General features: G+C 36.4%; 1 protein-coding gene across 9 annotated transcripts in view; it reads left to right on the top strand.

The window, feature by feature from the left end:
- The window catches only part of EYA1 (EYA transcriptional coactivator and phosphatase 1), a 350164-nt gene that overhangs the window by 243915 nt on the left and 84065 nt on the right, over positions 1–22184 (top strand). For 7 of the 9 annotated variants that reach the window (XM_031935953.1, XM_031935951.1, XM_023184055.3 and 4 more), the window contains 2 exons: positions 4084–4166; positions 4574–4760. In XM_031935953.1, coding sequence (XP_031791813.1) covers positions 4084–4166; positions 4574–4760 — 270 coding nt within the window. The remainder of the gene's footprint in view (positions 1–4083; positions 4167–4573; positions 4761–22184) is intronic. The other 2 variants (XM_026455042.1, XM_026455041.1) reach the window with 1 other exon arrangement.

Here is a 22184-nt window from a genome sequence, read left to right as displayed (position 1 = left end):
ATATGTGGGCGAGCCTACTTCCTAACATACAGAGAGTACTCAGTGGGTATTTTCTCTTTTATTGTTATTACATTTTGCACTCTGGGGATATTTGTATGTTCCAGTCTTGGAAGTAGCATTTAGTCTGGAAAGTCACTTGGGTGCCATTTGGAGTACCGAACTGTGATTTACTTGGTCAGACCCTAAGTCCTATGTGAAGGCAGGTGGAGCGGCCCTACAAACTTGAGTCTGGTGGTGAAAAATTAATATTGGCTGAGCCTGATTCTCTACTAAGTACACCTCTAGTATGGTTGTTATATTTTGCATTCTGGGGATATTTGTATGGGTTAGGTGTAAATATCCAATTTTTTATAGGAATGTCAAAGTTTTTTGTTGTTATCCTTTCATATACGGGAAGGACTAGTTAGTTTACATATAATTAGTATTTGTTAGTTTACAGGTCAATTAGTACTTGGCTTAAAATACTGATTAGTAAGTCGTGTGTGTGGATATGTATATACATGTATCAATCAAACATATGTACATCAGAGAGATTGATACATATATCATGGAGATGGACAGATGATAGATGGATTGATTCAGCAACCCAGGTTTAGAGGGAAAAAGGAGAGAATGGGGATTCAGGGAGGCTTTTCTGAGAAAGGGGGTTTCAAATTCTGCTGAATTGTGAAGTGCAATTGAAGTTAACCTGGATTTGAAAGCAGGAAGTAGGAGCTGTAAGGAGTAACATTAGAAAGCCTGCATGTTGGTTTACTAGGATTAGGCTAGAATGTATGCCCGGGTGCATTGGAGTCATAGTTGCTGGGAAAAGACCAAAGAAGTTCTAAAGATAAACTGGGTTTAGACCAGCTGAGGCCTAATACATAAACCCTAGTAAGCAGTTTGAATATTATCCTAAGGGCAACAGGGAGCCATTAAAGGTTACTTTTTTAAGCAGGGGAGTGACAAGGTCAGTAATGCACATTAGAGAGTCTACTGACTTTGCAGAAAATGGGCTGGACAGTACCCAAAGATGGGTAAAGAAACCAGTAGAAGAGGCTGTTGCAGAAGTCCCCTGCTGTGGCCTGGTCTGAGTTAGCAGCTCTGTTTGCCTAAGTCCTATGTGAAGGCAGGTGGAGTGGCCCTGCAAACTTCATTCTGGTGGTGAAAAATTAATATTGCCTGAGCCTGATTCTCTAGTATGTACACCTCTCCCTAAAGTAAGGTCCTTTTGGAAGTTGCATTAAGTCTCCAAAGCCACTGGGGTGCCATTAAACTCCTGTTTCGGCATACTAAATGGAATGGAATCTCAGCCTGCAGTCAGCCAGCAAATGAGTATAACTTATGTTGAATTCCAGCTAATGCACAGTCTTGGAAGTAGCATTTAGTCTGGAAAGTCACTTGGGTGCCATTTGGAGTACCGAACTGTGATTTACTTGGTCAGACCCTCGTGGCCTGTGTGTGCCAATATAGCCTCCATGGTCTTTCCTACTTCATTTCGGGGGATAACTTATGGAATGAAAACATCCATTTTAAAAATGTATTTTCTATATCTTATTCATTTTCTTGGTGGATAGGGATTATTGAGGTCAGTATTTATTGCTCAAAAAGGTGTCATTTAAATGAAAATAGCAAGTCGTAACCTAAAATCGTATAGTTTAAATGAAAGTAACGGATCATAACCCAAGGTCATTTTTCCTCTTAAATGCATATAATAGCTAAAGTTTTTTTAAAAAGCATTGATATCCACACCTTTATCCAAAAGTAATTTAAAATTTCTTTTACAAGGCATTTTTAAATGTTCATCCCATGTAAGTTTGCTTTATATATAATATCAATAATAAATTGTTTACTGATATGTACATAAAGAGTGAGTCATATGCCCATAAGAGACAATGTTTAAAAAACAAAACAAAACTGATAGTCTGATAAGCCCTGCGAGGTCTGAGACTATGTCTTAGTCATCCTTTTAGCCCCATGTAATTGTCACCGTGAGCCCAGCATTGGATACATGTTTCCCTTGTATGTGATTACCACATACAAATTGAAATGAACGTGAATATGTGAAGTCTGTCTATTGATAGCTAATTGTGGTGGCTACCAGCACTGCGAGAGCTCTCTGCCTGTCTAAGATAGGTGTTCTGGGAACTTTGAACAATTGATATTCCTGAAATGTGCAAATGAAGAAACCTCAAATAGAGTCTGTGTGATAACTAAATTTGACACTATTTTAGGAAACAGAGTCCCTTCTTAATAAAAATAATTCTTGGCTCAAGCTTTTTAAAGTTCATAGATGCTTGATAAGTAAATAGGAATTGAATTTTAGATATGTAAAGAGATTAAGTCATATTTATCTAATTTGGGAAAGTAAAAAGAGGGAAAAGATACATAAATAGAGACTTTTAGAAGTGCTTGCTGCAATAAACCATAATGTGCCTAACATTTATGTGATATTGTAGAGTGTCCATTATGCTTTCCAAAACATTACCTCATCTGATCTGTTGGGAACACTGCAAAGTAGAGTTTTTGCAGATAAGGAAATTATGTTTTAGAGTGGCTAGGAGACTTGTCCAAAGTCCAAACAGCTCATAAATGATGAACTGAAAACTCTGTTTTCTGACTCTTAAGCCAATACTTAAATGTTCAGTAGCAAGTAAATAATTGGCATATACTACCACATTTTATACCTGAAGCCATCTGAATAGTGAGTTCACGTTGAAGAAATTCCTTCTTGAACTGCCAACACTTTTATGGTCTTTACCACTCATTTGCCATAAAACTGTAACTTTTTAAAAAATGACTTTTATTTCTAATTATAGAAGCAACATAGGTTCCGAGTAGAAAACTTAAAAATGTACATTGGCTTAATGAATGCTATGTAACCATACATCAGCTCCTTCAGAGATAGCATTTCTAAGAATTTTGTGCTTTTAGAAAATTTGTTATGCTTTAAAAAATATTTTAAATGAGATTATCAAAAATACTTTTTATTTTAGTTTTTACTTTCACAAAATAATACGAAAATTTTTTTCATGTCATTAAACATCATTATAACACCGTTTTAACAGCTTCATAGTATTCCATTTTCTGAATAATACCTGTTAAGGACTTGGGGCTGCTTCCCTAGGTTTTTTTATTAGAAGCAACACTGAAGAACATCTTTGCTATCTCTTTGTATAAATCTATAATTTTCTTTTCTTAGAGTAAATGCCTGACATAAAATTGCTGGGTTAAATGGCATACAGAATTTCTCAATCATAAGCCAAATAGCCAAACAGAAAGATTGTGCCTATGTAAATTCCCATTTTGCATTATATGAATGCCATTTTTTTATGTATTTCCCAATCCCTGATCTTATCTTCTTAAAAAAATCTTTGCCAATATGATTATCAATGGTAACATATTATTGTTTTGCATAGCTTAATAACAAAATAGTAAATCATGTGAAAGAGGGAACTCAGCTTTGCCCTCGTGTTGTATCTTACACAGTGCCTACTATTCATTGTTTAACAATGTGGACATTCAACAGAACATTATCTTGACAGCACGTGTAATAGATAAAACATTAATCATATTCCTCTTTCATCTTTGTTGTATCAAATTTATCAAGTACTGCCATTCATTCTTCTGTGAAATGAAATGGCTTTTTCGGTATGCCATTTTAATGACCATATAATACAAGTCTGAAAGCATTTTAAATTCTTGCAAGTAGTATCATAGTTTTTGAGCTTGCAAGAACCTTAAAGATCATCTAATCTCACCCCATCGTTTTACATTATGTGAATTTAATATAAATACATGAAAAATCTTGGTGTGTTTTGCAAATTGAAAAGTTCAGTGTCTAATATTTTTACACAAATGTATAATTTTGTCCTTAGTCTATATAAGTTACTAACATCCTTGGAAATTGAAACCTCTTTGTTTTTTAATTTTGTAGTAAAAACATCAACTATGTTAAGAAAACTACATTTTAGACGTGACAACGGATTCCAGTGTTGAAGATAAACCCAAATGCCGATTCTGCCTTATCTAAATGCTGTTTTCCTGGACCCACATTATTCCACATAGCCTGATGTAACCATATTTCTTTTCATTTTGTTTTAGGTAGCAGTTTTACAACATCATCAGGATTATATACAGGAAATAATTCACTCACAAATTCCTCTGGATTTAATAGTTCACAGCAGGTAATTTAAAAAGCCAGTTTAACTTCTGAAAAATATCTTTAAATACAACATGATTTTCTTATATAAATAAAGATCTGTTTATATTATAAGTGAGAGTTTTCCTAAGGCTTTTAGCAGTTTTCTTTTAAAATTCACTTTAGCAGTCTTTTGTGGTGAGTTGTTTGGTTTTCAGATTGGTTTAATTTTACCTAGTATTGCATCATAGAAGAGCAAAAATAAGAGGAATATATATAATCTTACATAAAATTTGTTTTCAAGTCTGAGCTCTTTAGTTAATGTGTACTTGTATGCCCCACTATGTGAATTCAGAAAAGCCTCAGAAACCCAAACATACAGTTACACTTTGATATGTAAGAGGTAAGCAGCAGTATTTTGACAGACAATTCTTGTGTGGTTTGATTTGGTAGGACTATCCGTCTTACCCCAGTTTTGGCCAGGGTCAGTATGCACAGTATTATAACAGCTCACCGTATCCAGCACATTATATGACCAGCAGCAACACCAGCCCAACGACACCATCCACCAATGCCACTTACCAGCTTCAAGAACCACCATCTGGCATCACCAGCCAAGCAGTTACAGATCCCACAGCAGGTAATTATGTGAATATTATTAGTCCTGCAGGTGATATTTTCAGTGGTTTTAATGCATTTTTCTACAGTCATATGTCATGCAGTGGTTGCACGATTTTGGCAGCTTTTGGCAAGGACTAAATATAAGTCAAGTAGCATGACTGTGGCATTCATTTTTATTTACTTTTTTTATTTGCTTGAAATTTTAAAATAAAGTATATAAACATCAAAAGCACATGAAATAGAGATTTTATTTGTAAATATACTCAATCTTTAAGATGCATGTGGTTTTCGAGATGCATAACTATAAATACTTAGCTATAACTATAATTCATTGGCACCACATATTGAGCATGAAACGGCAATGCCTAGAATTTAGCCTTTATCATTATTCAATATTTAATGTTTTTCATCAAAGTAATATCTTGCTGATAGTTTAAAAAACAATCAAAAGTGAGCCTCTGCTTTCCCACATGTGGCCCACTGTGAATTTCATGACAATGTGTCATGAGTGTGGGCATTTGTTATACTTCTGCACAATCCTTGCTGGTCTCTTTCAAATGCCAGCCTCTCCGTGTGGAAATCTTCCTACATGATGTCTTTGATACCTCTTCCCCTCATTGATTCTTTCTTTCTTGAACTCTTAATGGTGTCTGCTTAATTTCCTGAATTGGTCTTTACTTAACATTTCCTATACTTTTACATACTTCTCACCTCCTTGCCTTAACTTTTTAAAGATGTAATCATACCTTTCATGGATTGCAAACTAAGCTGTTATCCTCAAAGAGTCAAAGTTTTCTTCCTCTTGCCTGTTTCCAGAGCTAAAGCCCACTCTATTGCTACAAGTCAGGTTAAAATGGTCTTAACAATGAAAAAATTCCCTCTCTGATGTTATAATCAGAGTGTTCATTCTAGGTTATACTAAATCATGAAAAAGAGTTCTGTGTCATAAATGCTAATGTAATTTTTGACTATAGAATTATATTTTAAATATTAATGGGTGATTGCTCCCCTAAAAATCTTCCAAATTTTTCGTGTTCCGGGTTTTTTCCCTTTTAAAAAAGTATCCAGACATTGCTTTATTCTAAAGTTTCATCATTCTTGTCTTTCAGTTAACTTCTCATGCTCATTATTTCTGCTGCACATTTTAACTTTAAATATTTTTGTCTTTGATAATTGTATTCCATGTGTCTTTATTTTCCAAAAACTAAGTTGATATTATATTCCTCATTCACTTTACATGTGTATATACAGTGTTCATAGAACCGAGTATACATGTCTCTCCCTTCCTTTAATTAAATTTCACATCTATATAATCACACTGAAGATAAATTTTATTGTAGAATGCATTGAATTTATTGTAGGAGTTTTTATAGAATTTTCTCTACTTACATAAACTTCGTATAAGCATCATGAGGAAAGGTAATGGTTTGTCGCAACTTTCGGGAGATCTTGTCTTTTCATTTGAACCACCTGTGTCATTCAAGCTTCCTGAGAACTAAAAGGAGTTTTGAAATGAGAATCGTTATGTGAATGAGATGTAGCAAACCTCTTTTAGGGTCTAGAGAGTCATAGAATGAGAAAAGGAGAGTGCAGAATAATTTTATTTAATTTATGACATTTTGGTTGTGAAGACTACATTATAAATAAACTGGTGAAGACTTAATTGTGTTTCTTAAATTAAGGTTGGTTAGAGCTTTTTTGAAAAGGCCATCTGGTCAGATATAAGTGTATGTCTCTGAAACCAGACATTGTTCTAAGTGAGTTTTTTTCCTTAAAGGGATGCTATGTTAAAGAGTGGGGATGGTGGAGTTCAAAGCCAGGCCACATGGAAAACAATGAAAAATTCTAATTTCAAAATCTGTCCATAGTTTTAAGAGTGAATGATGTATTTTAGTTTGTATTGCAAAAGTAAAAGTGCTTAGTGTTTTAGGTACTTATTTTAATTTCATTATTTTATGGGAAAAGAATAAGAATGAGTTGAACCGAGGAAAAAATAATACTTTTCAGATTTCTTATACATACCTCTTCCAACTAAAGCGAATATGTCTGGATTAGCCTTTCTTGTGTTGCATAATTCGAAGTGGAAAGTTCACTGAGTTTCCACGTTGAAAAAAAATGATTTTCTTAAAAAATTCAAGGAAGATCTAGTCTGGGTATTTTGTTTTCATTCTTTAATTTGTGATAAGACCACAAATTCAGCCTGTTTTTTGGCATTAACTTGTCTTTCTTAGTAGTCGTATATAAAATAATAGACTCACTATTGATGAAAAGGAAGTTTTGATGGTAAAGTACATAAAACAGAAGAATTTATTAAACTAAAGGATTTAGAAATGATTTATTAAAAACAATTTCTGTTTTGAGGTAGAATTTTTTACATCATTAAAATAATGAATGTCTCTTTTTGTTGGAATAATTTTGCGTCTTTTTTTTTTTTCTTTTAGTCTATTGGGCTTAAAGTCAGTATTTTATAATACTGGAGAGTTAGACTCTAGTCATTTTCTTATCTTATGTATGCCTGGTTTCTGCCTTTCAATTTCATGATATTGTGCAGTAGGGTCAAATCTAGGTATATGTGATATTTCTCTCATGCTTCATGATTTCTGTTCCTGCATTGTTGGTTGAATTATTATGTCACAATGGACATATAAAGATAATTTTGTAAGGATTTTTCAGGGCAAACATGTAAGGACTCATTTGTGAGGTTTTTTTGTGCCTTTTAAAAGTTACTTTTTAAGTCTGTGATGATATGCAGTGTTACTTGTAAACATGTAATTCCTCATGAATTTTGAGTTCAAAAATTATTTTCAAATGTTTATAATGAAATATTCAAAGCTGTATTACCCTTTGGATTGATATTTTAATGTGTTAAAAATAATATAACTTGAATCTGAAAGCTTCCAAAATTTTACTCTATTTTAAAAACTAAAAACAGTGCCTTTACATTCATTTTTTAAAAAATGAATTTGTTAGCTCTTTCTTCACTATCTTAATTTAAAAATTCATGTCATCTGCACAAATGTTAGAATCTGTCTACCTTGAGAAATATAGATATTTTCTAGTCACTCAATGAGATTTTAATTTGTTTATTGTATTAAAAAAAAAACCCCATGCCTACTCTTCGACTAGCCATGCCAATCACCCCTTACCCCCAATTAAAGGACGTCTTGGTTGCTTTGAGTTTTGGGCCATTATGCATGAAGTTGCTATAAACATCTGTGTGCAGTTTTTAAATAGATATAAGTTTTCAACTCCTGTGGGTAAATACCTAGGAGTGTGATTGCTGGATCATATGGCAGCACCACGTTTAGCTTTGGAAGAAACTTCCAAATCATCTTTCAAAGTGGCTCTACTATTTTGTGTTCTCATCAGCAATGAATGAGAGTTCCTGTTGCTCCATATTCTTGCCATCATTTGGTGTTGTCATGTTGTAGATTTTGGCCATTCTAATTGAGGAGTAGTGCTATCTTGTTGTTTTGTTTCCTAATGACATATGATGTGAAGCATCTTTTCACATGCTTATTTGCCACCTGTATGTCTTTTTTGGTGAGGTGTCTGTTCAGATATTTTGCCCACTTCTTAAACAGGTTGTTTACTTATTGTTGGGTTTTAGGAGTTCTTTGTTTATTTTGATACACATCTTTTATCAGATAGGTGTTTTGCAAATATTTTCTCCCAGTGTGTGGATTTTCTTTTCTCTTAGCAGTGTCTTTTGCAGAGAAGTTTTTAATTTTAATCGTCCAGTTTATCAGTTTTTCCCTCATGGATTATGCCTTTGCTCCCGTATCTAAAAACTTATTGCCAAAACCAAGGCCATCTAGATTTTTCTCCTGTGTTACTATGTAGAAGTTTCATAATTTTGCATTTTACATTTAGGTCTCTGATACATTTTGAATTCATTTTTGTGAAAAATATAAGGTCAGGGTCTGGATTCATTTCTGCATATGGATGTGCAGTGGTTCCAAATTAATTTTTGAAAAACTGCCTTTTCTCCATTGTGTTGCCTTTGCTGCTTTGTCAAAGATCACTTGACTGTATTTAAGTGGGGCTATTTCAGGGCTCTCTCTTCTGTTCCATTGATCTATTTGTCTATTTTTTCACCAATACCATTCTGTCTTGATTACTATAGCTTTATAGTAAGTCCTAAAGTCAGTGTCTGTTTTTCAACTTTTTTCTTCTCCTTCAGCATTGTGTTGGCTATTCTGAGTCTTTTTTCTCTCCATGTAATCTTTAGAATCAATTTGTCAGTATCCACAAAATAAATTTCTGGGATTTTGGCTGGAATCACATTGAATTTATAGATCAAATTGGGACAAACTGATGTCTTGACAATATTGAATCTATCCATGTGCATGGAATATCTCTCCATTTATTTATATCTCTTTTGATTTCTTTTATAGTTTTTCTCATATAAAGTTTATGTATAATTTTTAGAGTTACACCTAAGTATTTCTCTCTCTGTCTCTGTCTCTGTCTCTCTCTCTCTCTCTCTCTCTTTCTGTCTCTTTCCCTTTCTAGTGTTGATGGAAATAGTGGTGTGTTTTTAATTTCAAATTCCAACTGCTCATTGCTGTTATATAGAGAAGCATTTCACTTTTATCTATTATGTTATATCCTGCAGTCTTCCTCATTGGTTTCAGGAGTTGTTTGGTTTTGGGGGTGAATATTTGTTGATTTTTAGAAGTATTTTCTACATGGACAGTCATGTTTTATTGTGAATAAAGACAGTTGTATTTCTTCCTTCCCAATTTATATCCCTTTTATTTTCTTATTGTATCAGTAAGGACTTGTAGTACAATGTTGAACAGGAGTGGTAGAGGGGACATCTTTGCTTTGTTCCTTATCTTAGAAAAGAGACATCTAGTTTCTCACCATTAAGTATGATGTTAGCTGTAAGTTGTTTTTTGCTGTTCTTTGTCAACTTTAGGAAGCTCTCTCCTCTTTCCTAGATTACTGAGAGTTTTTCCTATTTTGAATGGGTATTGGACTTTGTCAAATGCTTTTTATGCATCTGATGATTTGATCATATGATTTTTCTTCATTAGCCCATTGATGTGATAGATTACATTAATTTTCAAATGTTGAACCAGCCTTATATATCTTGGATTAATCCTACTTGGTCATGACATACAATTTTTATACATTATTGGATTCAGTTTCCTAATATTTTGTTGAGGATCTTTGCATTTATGTTCATGAGAAATACTGTTCTAGTTTTCACATCTTGTAATGCCTTTATCTTGTTTCAGTATTAGGGTAACGCTGGCCTCACTGATGAAGTTGCAAAATATTCCGTCTGCTTCTGTTTTCTGGAACAGATTGGAGAGAATTGGAATCAATTTTTTTCTTAAGTATTTTGATGGAATTTACCAGGGAAACCATCCTGGTCTAGTGCTTTCTGTTTTGAAAGACTGATTGTTGACTCAATTTCTTTAATAGGTACAGGCCTATTCATATTATCTATTTTTCCTTCTGTGAGTTTGGGTAGACTGTCTTTCAAGGAATTGGTCCATTTCATCTAATTTTGTCTAATTTGTGGAAATAGAATTGTTCATAACATTTCTTTATTATCTTTTTAATGTTCATGAGATTGCTAATGATGTCTGTCTTTCATTTGTGATATTAGTAATTTGCATATTCTCTTTTTATCTTGGTTAGCCTGCCTAGAGGTTTGTCAATTTTATTGGTATTCTCAAAGAGCCAATTTCATTGATTTTCTCTTGTTTTCCTGGTTTTAATTTTATTAACTTTTCTGATTTTCACTATTTCATTATTTTTTTTCTGATTGCTTTTGAGTTAAATTGCTTTTCTTTTTGTAGTTTCCTAAGAGTGGAGCTTAGATGATTGATTTTAGATCTTTCTTTTCTAATATATATGTTCAGTGCTGTTAATTTTCTCCTGAGCATTGTTTGTGTGGCATTTCACAAAATTCGATGGGTTTTTCTTTTTCATTTTCATTTACTTCCCAATATTTTAATACTTATTTTTGTTTTCATTACCATTGGAATCCTCCCTTTTAATGAAGTATATATTTATAAACATTTTATTGGAGAGAAAAATCTTAGAAATTTCATAGTTTACAATAAATATCATTAGTTACAGTTACCCAGATAGTCACATCTTACAGATTAAATGACTATCTCTTATTAGAAAATATGTGTAATTTCTGAGTAGAAGGATATTCCATGGTAAATTCAGATTTCACTCTCTATAAAATAAAATTTTGATCATAATCAACTAGAGTTTTCCTTGTTCAAAGACTGTACAACAGTGTCACAATTAAATCCATGATTACTTTAAATAATAAATTATGGATTTCACTCATTTTTATTTTTAAAAAACCATCTTTTACAAAGCCAATGATTTTTTTTTTTTTCTATGATCAAAATAGAGGTAGGGAAAAAATAAATTTGAAGGTGTTTTCCTTTTGTGCTAATATCTAAACTAGCATTTTATCATCCCCTAGCCACTGAGGTATAGAGTAAGTTATCATCTTGTACTGATCCCTAAAAGCTTAAGTTATATTACTACTAATCTGACTAAATATATTCTTTCAAAAGAGTGATAAAAATAATTTTTTGAGTATTAAGAAAATTTTAATTGACTTTTCTCAAAAGATGACTTAAGCCATTCTTGTGAAGATATTTTTTATCATATGATTCGTGTGTATAATCAAAATTTGAACAATCATCTATAATCCAACTACTGTGCTATATTTCAATAATTTGGCCTGACAACATATGTTTTATCCCAAATCTCTTAGAATATCTCATAATAATTACGATAGCTATCATCACAATACATAATAAAATACAATCGAACACAATTGTTGAGCTTAGAGCTCTACATTCATTACCACATGTAATCTTACAATATACTGTGAGATAGGTACTATTTGTTCCATTTTACAGATGAGGAAAATGAGGCACATCACTCTTAAATGCTCAATAAGTGTTGGGTATCATTACGTTAATCAGGAATGTTGAGGCTAAATTCTTACAAAAGCACTGTTTACCGATAATATTGTATTTTTAAAATAATACAAATACAAAGCAGTGAGGGACAAAGGTAAAAGTGAATGGTGAATGAAACATTATAGATTAATGTGAAATAAAAGATAATTAGTTCTTAGGAATAAGATTTAGTATGAATGCCGTAGAAAAGTTTGTTTTTCAAAGGATTTGTTCATTTGAATTTCTGACAGCAACTTGATGTTGAAATCTACCTTCACGTGCGCTGATCGCATGCAGACAATTTACTGGTTAAGGTGATGGACGGGAATCTTGCCAATATTGAATTTCAAGTGACAGAGGAAAAATCAGTGTAAGAGGGAATTCAATACGCATGGGAAACCATTTGTTCCCTGTGCTTCTTTGATCCCTGCCAAGGCACAAGAAAGTAGAGCAAAGCGCCTGAAAAAGAGGGGAATGTTCGTGTTCAAAGTTGCAGAACTCTGAGCCCTCAGAGGAACTCAGTGTGACAGAATAAAAAAAACTAAACTCCCGGCTATCTTCCCTGTCATGCAGGATATTTGGGTCTCGTCTGTACTCACTAACATGCTTATGTCTGTTCGTTGTGGAAATGATCCTGAGGTTTGCAATAGCAAGCGTCTTGATGTCTCCATTTTGCCAAGTGAACAGTTTGGAAAATCTGCAGGCCATACTTGCTCATTTTCACAGATGCCTTGTGGACTTTGGAAAAGTTTGCAATTTGTTCAGCTCAAAAATAAACTATTTCAGCAAAACAATTTTAACTAATGTTTTGGAAACATTTGTCAGCAAAACAAATATTTGTATCTAAAATAGCCAGGCTACTAAGATGTGAGAAAACAAAACAGATGTTTGTTTTGGGTTTGTCGGGTTTGTTTGTCTTGATGGCATTTGTTTTCTTTCTTTCTTTCTTTTTTCCCGGAGGATATATGGTGGTATAATGAGATGATAAAATTCATGGAAATAAAGTTCACTCTTTGTTTTATACTGTGAGGAACATTACAAAAATGAGCTTTGCTACCTGTGAATTTTGGACTTTATTTCCAAGAAAAGAAAAATTAAGTCTCCTAAGCACTTACCCCTTTTGTGCCTCATTACTGGTTTCCCTAATTTTTTCAATTACTTAGCCATATGTCAGGATGCCTTTTAGAGTCAATTTTAGCACATTGGATTTTAATATGTAATTCTTTCTTATATTTAAACATAACATATGATTTGTATATTAATCAAAATAAGAATGCATATATTATTGAGCTAATTAAATTAGTTTATTAACCCTCCCAAACATTTATTATCTTCTTTTGTAACTAATTGAGTCATTATTTGAAAAATTGTTACATACTAAGTGTCCTACGGGACCAACACAAATCAGTGTAATAAGTTCTTGTGTTTAAGTTGGAGGACATCAGCATTTACTGATTCAGTTTTTTAATTGGAGATGGTTGTAAAGAGGACAAAGTTTTAAGTGTTTGCCATCCCTTCACTTAATTTAATTGCGATTGCATCGTTTAGTAAGTGGCTTTTGGATTAAGTTTTAAATAAAGGCAGAATTGATGGATTAATGGGGCTACCAGTGTTATTTCTATGTTGATAGTAAATACTGTTTGATAAATTTTTTAAATTTACTGAATAATAATACATGAACATGGGACAAAATTATAAAGGCACAGATGTGTTTACAGATACTCAGCACCTTGGTTTCCTTCAGCAATGTTTCAAGGATATTCTTTGCTTATATAAACATAACAACTGTCCCCCTCCTCTCTTTTTTCCCACATTCAAGTATGTTTAGCTTTTTGGTCCTTCACAAATAATAGAGTACTATCCTTGTTGTTCTGTACCTTACTTTTTCACTAGACAATATACAGAGAAAATTTCAATAAGTATTTTTCTTGTGGATTATATATACAAATTTAATAGTGACTAATATTTTTTTGAACACTTACTAGTGCCGGATATTGTTCTAAGCACTGTTCATCCATTAACGTAGATAATTCCCACCCAGTTCCATGAGACAGAGTTGTGTTGTCATTGTCCCCATTTTACAGATGGGAAAACTAAGGAAAGGTCAGTGACAACACTGAAGTTAAACCTCTGGAAGCTTGACTTCAAACCTGAGTTTTTAATCAGTAAAGCATGCTGCTGCTTGAAACCACTGTGTCTGAAGTTTCAAAGGAGCAGAAAAATGAAAATGTAAACAGAATCCTAAAGGTAGTAGCTGTGTAGTAATCATCTTCTGTAATCAGCACTCAGCAAAAGCATATATTATGAGACATTCAGTTAAATATGTGTTAAATGTTTGAGCTTTACTTGCTGATAAAATAATGTAGGTCTGAAATTACAGGGAAGAGGTATGCAGTATATTTGGGGTTATTATGTCATAAGTATTCACTGAATTATAAAAGCAGTTTGTGGATATCTTGGATAATCCAACAGCTGTTTGCTCCCGTTCTCTCTCATTTTCTACTCCCTGAATCTGTTCTCTCCCTGCTTCCCCTGTATCCGGTTTGAATAGTCACCTGTCATGGACCTGTTTAGGGAACAACTTGCCATATCTCTTTACCATTTCCCTCCCTTTCCTTCCAGGGACTTCTTCGCATCTTGTCCTCCTTTTTATCGTTATCTTTTAAAAATTTTTTAAATAACTCAAATGGCAGCTCATGGTTGATGAACACTAGGTGTAGGAATGGTGACGATTCTATCAAGGAAAAGGGAAGCCATTCATTTTAAAGTGAAATTGGGCGGTCTGAATCCAATACATCACCTTCTAACACTTAAAAATCCCGATCTGACTCCTTCAGAAACTTCAGAGGCCTCTTCGTTAATTTAAATTTCCTTTTCTTCATTACCATTATTTAAGATAAGTTTTAACTCTTTCACTTTTATGTGACTGCTGATATTTAAGGGTATAATTCTTTGCTATTTTGCATTATATTTGTGCAGTATTTCACCTGGTTATTGATTGATTAGGTAAGCATGAATTGGTTTGGAAATCATGTCTGCCATCATTTCTGTGAGAAAATAGCTTCTGAATTTCAAACAACTGATTTAAACATATTTAGAACATAGCCTATTTGTAAATAGACTACTCTCTTTTATGTACAAATACACTTGCATAACCTTAGCATAAAGCAGCTGGGCAATAGGAAAGCTTTTAATTTTCGGTTAGCATCGACTGTATAGATTATTTTGCCGAAGACCTTCACCTTACTGAATAAAAGTAAGGAATCCAGAAAGATTAATTTTTTCCTAAGCAGCACAGCCTGCCATTGGTGACATCTCTTGACGGGACACTAGAATGGCAGCCTTGGGAAACGAAAGGGTGTAGTGTGGCCTTTCCCATACTTCCCTGGGTAGCACAACTGTCTCCCAAAGATGGAGATGGATATCCTTTTATCCTGTAATGAGTTCCCAGGTAGGAGCAGTTAGGGATACAAGTTATCAGATTTAAAGTTATTGGAGTTTCTCTACTTTAAGTCTTTTCTGATTTTTGATATGACAGTACTCATTGAGAACTGAGTGTAATGTCCAGTGCTTCCCAGTCATATCTGGCTGAGGCTGGGTACCACTTTCCACCTGTGCTTCCCCCACCACCCCATCTGAGAATGTCTATGAATGTCTCTTGACCACCACCCTCCCTTTGAATACAATTAGGAAAAACTGGAGTGGTGGCTAGGGATTTGGATTTGGGCTAACTGGGTTTGAATTCTGGCTCTGCCACTCACTTGGGAAGGCCACTTAGCTCCTTGGTGTATTATTTCTCTATGGAATGAGCATAATACCACTCTTGTGCATGGGATGACTATGAGAATGAAATGACCAGCAAGTGGCTAGCAAAGTGACTGATACATATTAGGCCCTCACATGTCCATTTCTTCCATTCGGACATTCAATAGATATTTATCAATGCTTGCAGTGTGCCAGGCACTGTGCTTGGTGCTGGGAATATGTGGGTGACAAGAAAGGCAAGGCCCCTGGCCTCAGGAAGCTGATGTGTTCTTCCCTCTTGAAGTTCATTACTGTTGTACATTGGGGATTGTAGTTGTTTCAGACACTGAAGCCTCAAAAGTGTGGCTCACCAGTTTCTTTCATGTAGAATGACTGAGGGGAACTTAAACCAGTGGTGGAAATGTGTAAGAAGAATAATTAGAGGCTTCTGCCAGGTTATCCAGAGATTACTGGAGAGTAGATAATGGTCATATTCTAGGGGTGATGAAGCTGTCTTAATTGGGTTACTAGACCTTGACTGATGAATTAATTTACCTAGAAACCTTGAGTAGTGCCTGCATGAACAGGGAATCATGGCTATGATTCCGACAGGTAGAGAAGTCAAAGCAATTCTTTAAGATTAATTCAGTTAATGTTTATTGGTCCCAGACTACTGGTTAATCCTATAAGGCTAGTCAGCAAGTTTACTTGCCTTTGGTTTATTTTACAAGTTTTTTGTGGGAGATTTCTATGACTGAAAACAAAATTATTACAATTCCTTTACATTAAATCTTTTATTCTGCTAAGGTAATAGTCACCAGAATCTAAACTCGAGAATCTAAACATTTACAAATCTAAATGTAATTTATTCAAGGTTTTGCTGAGGTCATTTTTTTTCCTTTTTTGCCAAAATCTAAAAAAATAATTTAGGCCATGCCGGGTGGCTCACGCCTGCAATCCCAGCACTTTGGGAGGCCAAAGCGGGTGGATCACAAGGTCAGAAGTCCAAGACCAGCCTGGCCAAGATGGTGAAACCCTGTCTCTCCTGAAAATACAAAAATTAGCCAGGCGTGGTAGTGGGCACCTGTAATCCCAGCTACTCAGGAGGCTGAGGCGGGGAATTGCTTGAATCCAGGAGGCAGAGGTTGCAGTGAGCTGAGATCATGCCACCACACCCCAGCCTGGCAGAGAGAGTAAGACTCCGTTGCAAAAAAAAAAAAAAAAAAAAATCTCCTAGTATAAAATTATCATGGTCCACGCTATCACATGTAACTTTGAAGGTTTGATGGCCCATAACTTCATGGTCTGTGTGGAACCTAGGCGATTTTTGAGGAATGTCATTGGCCTTCCCTCAGGACTGTGGCCTTCTCACATGGGAATCTTCCCTGATTGGGCCTGTAATTTTCATTAGAGAATGTCTATTTCTATTCTCAGCACTGTTAACTTAGTAAAGCCTATGAGTCTCCCCCTCCCCCACTCAACCCAGCAAATAACACCTTCGCATACCCTCTTACCTCACTGCGGCTTAAAACTGAAAGGAGAAACTTGTTACTGTCATCTGGCATAAGAATATGTCATGGCTGCATGCCTCTAGATATTTTCAGTTTTACCCTCAAGATGCCTTATTCCAGGGTTTTGCACTCTGCAGTAGTGAACTCCAGAGTTACAGAGTCAGCAATAATCAGCCTTAGAAGAAAGAATCTTGTGACACTTGGTGTTTTGTTTATGAGGGTGTGCTGCTGGCATTCCACAGTATTCCTCAGTGAGCAGTTCTGTGAAGTGTTTCCTTCCCATCTCTATAATGGGAACACCTACATTTTTTATTTTAAGTTCTGGGTTACATGTGCAGGATGTGCAGGTTTGTACCTGGGTGAATGGAGAACACCTCCATTATTGTGAAGAAGTTCTTTGTCACATCTTATGCAAACCATGAGCCATAGAACTGTTCCTGCCTTTGCCCTGTATGGACTTCAAGAAGACCCATGTGGTCCATTTCCTCACAGGCTCCATTTTCCCCTTCTGATCCACATTTTTCTTCTAGTGTACTCATTCATTTTTTAAAAAAAGATGACTGTTATCATGTATATATTTGGTGGGTTATCTTAAACCCTTCTTTTAGAAAGGTGGGATATCAATTATTCAGAAACTAAAATTAAAAATTAAAAGGTTGGGCTGGACGTGGTGGCTCATGCCTGTAATCCCAGCACTTTGGGAGGCCGAGGCAGGCGGATCACGAGGTCAGGAGATCCAGACCATCCTGGCTAACACGGTGAAACCCTCTCTCTACCAAAAATACAAAAAATTAGTCAGGCGTCATAGCAGGCGCCTGCAGTCCCAGCTACTCAGGAGGCCAAGGCAGGAGAATGGCGTGAACCCGGGAGGCGGAGCTTGCAGTGAGCTGAGATCCTGCCACTGCACTCCAGCCTGGGTGACAGGGCGAGACTCTGTCTCAGAAAAAAAAAAAAAAAAAAAGGAATTAAAAGGTTGTATTCAACAAGAATAAGAACCAGAGAACAGACATGCTTAGGAAGTACTTACTTTGTTACAACAACAGTTTTGGAAACTTTTTGGTTAATATTTGCATGAAAACCTGATATGCACAAAAAAAGCCTTTTGGGTTAATATGCACACAAAAATCTCTTCAGTATTTTCATATAACTGTAGTCTCCCGAGAGCACATACCTCTTTATCATTTCTTCTCTTTGCTCAAAGTTCCAAACCTACCTGTTTAATGAATATGCAGGCATGTTATTCATTTCAGTTCAGCGATTTCATATATTTTTTTAAAAAGCATGCTGCCCATGGTAAAAATCTCTCCCAATGTAAGGAATTCACTTTCACTATCATGAATATTGTTTTCAGTTTCTGCAATTTCTTTTTTTCCCAAGCCTACCACTTCTTAAATGTTCTGCCTTCAAACATTCTAAGAACTACAGGGTTTGCATGGAGTCTCTTCTTTCCAGTTTCTCATTTAGTGTTTTTCCTAAAGTATATGTTCCCCCTACACTTGTTCATCTAATTAATTCCCTTGATTCAGCTTTTATATTGATAAAGGTTACCAAGAAAGCACACTTCTCTTGAGATATATTTCTTAATTATGCTATTAAATTGCATCCCATGGTTCCCTACTTGAAGGAAAAGTAGAAAACGCAGTTTCTCCTACCGACATATGGAAATGAGATTTTAATGATGTTTGTCAACGTTTCATTACCCAGCCATTGAGCATCTCTTACTTTCAAAGTACTATTGGGTTCTGTGGAGATACAGAAGACAAGAGGGTCATTCACTGTCCTCAGGAGCATTTTGCCACTAAAGACAACTATGTATACAGCCAAACCTAATGAAAGTTCCATTTTTAAAATGCCATGCTAGAGGAAACAAAGTCCTCAGGAAGAGTGCAAGAACAGATTTCTTACATAAGTATTTGAAGAAGAAATTAACAAAGGTGAAATTCTCAGCATTGGAGGATGTGAAAGTGTGAGGGACAGAGGATAGGGAAGGGATATTTATTTGAGGCTAGAGAAATAGACCACTTTAAATGGGCTTAATGACAGGATATCCTTTCCACCAAAACTCCGTTAAGTTATATTTAAATTTTTTAAAGGATGAAAGCATTTTTGAACTGAAATGTCACTTTATGGTCTTCTTTACAAATAAGATAACAGCCCAGAGGGGTGATTTTGAACTACTGACTTAGAGCAACAACACAAATACACTTGTATAAAAACACTTTAGCCTGCATTATTTGATACAATCTTCACAATGGTGCTGTTCCCATTTTACCGTTGAGGAAACTGAAGTCCAGAAAAGGTCCAGATAACTCAATAAATTACAAGCTATCAAGGCTGCTCTGGAATGTACGCAACCCTAATGTGTTAACTTATAGGTTATGCTGTCCGCTATGGTGAAATTTGAATGAATCCATTTTCCATGTTACGTCCGGTAAGTTAGGGAGGATATGCAAATGCACCATAATTTGCAAGATTCAGCTTCTCTGCAGATGGGTTATTTCCCAAACAGTGAAAGGAAAGAAGTTCCCCTTACTAGAGTCAGTGAGGGTTCCATCACCCATGCAGCCAAGCTTTGGTTGTGGGCAGCCCTTCTCCTTTAGGCCCAAACCTCCTGAAGAAGGTGGCAGCCAAGAGTCCCCAGGCAGTACCCATCAGAGGCTGCACAACCTGTCTCTGGCCTCCTCATTGACAAGTGAGACGTATGGCTTGGAGAAATGATGCTGTTTCTGAGACCACTCAGGTCTGGAGGGTGTCTGAGGTGGGGTTGGAGGCTTTAGAGAAGACAGGCCTGGCTGGGTTCAGATCCTGACAGTGGTACAGCCTAGCTGGTAGCCCTTCATTTTGATTAACTTCAATCTTTTTATCTATTAACTGGGGACAGTAATATATCCCTAAACAGATCTGGGTAGAAACATTTGTAAACCTAGAAGAAGCCCTGTTCTCTCCACTCTTCCATTTCTCAACCCTGACCCCAGCCTCAAGTTTCTTTTGCTTTGATATCTCTTCCTGGCTTTGCACTGTTTCAATCAGTTGAGCCCAGATGACGGGACGGGATAGTGAACCAAGTGTGTCAGAGTTCTCCTGTCAGAGAAATGCTGTCCCCTAATGAACATGAAGCACATTGATAAGTATTTCCCTGTGACACATCCCTCAAGAGAGTGGCTAAACAGACCCTTGGGGATTATCAGTGATCATGTGCATTTTGCTGTGTGAACCAGAGATGCTCCACATGCCAGGTTGTGAGAAAAAAAAAAAAAAAGTTTATTGAGCCTCTGATATGTTCCAGGTACTGTTCTAGACACATGGGACTCTGTAGTGAACAAAAATCAAGCCTCCACCCTCAGGGAACTTACATTGTATTGGAAGCACAGATGATAAGTACATATAAAATGCATCCGGCAGAGTGCCTGGAAGGATGAACATCTGAGTAAGGAGAATAGCGTTAGGGCAGGTAAACTGTTTCGGAAGAGTTGTCCATCAGGTGACACTTGAGCAGAGGCCTTCGGGAAGGGAGGAGAGAGCCACCTTGATATCTGGGGAAAGAATTCTGGGGAGAGGAAACAGTGGTTGCCAAGGCCTGGAGGTGGGGCTGTGCTTTGTGGATTCAGCAAGAGCAAAGAAGGCCCAGAAGGCATTGGAACCTCTGGGAAAAGAAAGTGGGAAGGTGAAGGCAGGGAGGAAGAGCAGCTGTAGTAGAAGGCCTTGTGGGTATTAGAAGGATTTGGGATTTTATTTTGAATGACATGAGCAGTGTTTAAGCAGAAGCATGGCATGATTTCATTACACTTGAAAATAATCTCTCTGGTCATGGACAGAGAATAAGTTGCAACAAGGCAAAAGATGGGAACAAGGCAGTCAACTAAGAGATGATGCCTGTGTCCAGGTAGGAAGTGAAGGTGGCCAGGCTCAGGGGTAGAGGTTGAGGTGGTGAAAGTGGTCAGATTCTAAAGACACTAGAAGGTGGAACTACCAGGATTTGTCAATATATTGAATGTAAAGGGGAGGAGAAGAGAAGAATCGGTGGATGACACCAAGGATTTTGGCCCAAACAGCCAGAAAAGTGCACTTGCCATTTACTGAGATGGGAAAAAGGAAAACAAGGTGGTGCTGAAGAGATCAGAGCTTCTGCTTAGCACATGTGAAGTTTGAGCTGCCTGTTAGAAATCTAACAGGAGGTGGTGATTCAGTTGTTTGATAAGTAAGTCTAATGTTTACAAGACAGGTTAGGGCCTAAACTTGTGAGTCTTCAACATCTGGAAGCCACTGAAAGCTGTGCGTGTGGATGAGTTAATTAGGACTGTAGGAGCAAACACAGAAGGGGAGTCAAGGACTGAGCCCAGGGCCTTCCCTAACGTTAGCCAACTGGGAAAAGAGGAAGAGCTAGAGAAGGAGATTGGGAAAGAGCACCCAGGGAGTCAGGAGGAGAACTGAGAACAGGGCCTTTCAGAGGCCAAGGAACGTAAGTGTTGCAGAAGGAAGCCATGATCGACTGTGTGTGGCACTGGCAAAAGGCAGAGAAATATGGAAATTGAGACTTGACTATTTGGTTTGACAGAGTGGATGTTGTTGGTGATCTTGACAAAGAGCAACATTAGAGAAAATAGCATGATGGAAATGGGTTCAAGAGAAAATGGGATAAGAGGAAGTTTAAGCAGTAGGGATTCTCAATTCTTTCAGTGACTTTTCCCATACACTATAAGGCAATAGAGAAAGAGGGCAGAACCTAGAGGAAGAAGTGGGAGATGCTTTTTAGGCAAGAAATCTATCTAGCTTGTGTGCACATGTGGGTCATCTAGAGTAAAAGGAACGTGGAGTGGAGTCAGTGACTGGAGTCTCATGCCAAAAGGAGGGGTTGGCCTTAGGAATACAGAAGGTCCACCCATCATAACCTGAGGGGAGGCAGACTGCATACAGAGTACTTACAGGTGGGGAGAGCCTGGCAAGGAGAGTAGAGAGAGTGGCTGCTTCTGTTTTCTCAATGAATGGGAAGCCAGGTTCCTTGGTAATGAGAGAGTAGCAAGCTGTGTCATGGTATTCCACATGACACCCCGGTGCATAATAAATATAGGCAGGGCCAATATTCTACAAGGTCAGGGACCATCATCCTGCTCAGTCACATCCCTGGTGCTGAGCATGTTGCCTGGCACATAGGTCCTCTGTCATACCACAGAATCCAAAGGTAGCACTTGTTGCCCTGGCCTAGGAATTTGTGATAGCCGCTGGCAAGACCAGCTGCAA

The sequence above is a fragment of the Piliocolobus tephrosceles genome, chromosome 7, assembly GCF_002776525.5.
Source record: "Piliocolobus tephrosceles isolate RC106 chromosome 7, ASM277652v3, whole genome shotgun sequence".
Classification (NCBI taxonomy): Eukaryota; Metazoa; Chordata; class Mammalia; order Primates; family Cercopithecidae; genus Piliocolobus; species Piliocolobus tephrosceles.
This window is presented reverse-complemented; position numbering and strand designations above follow the sequence as displayed.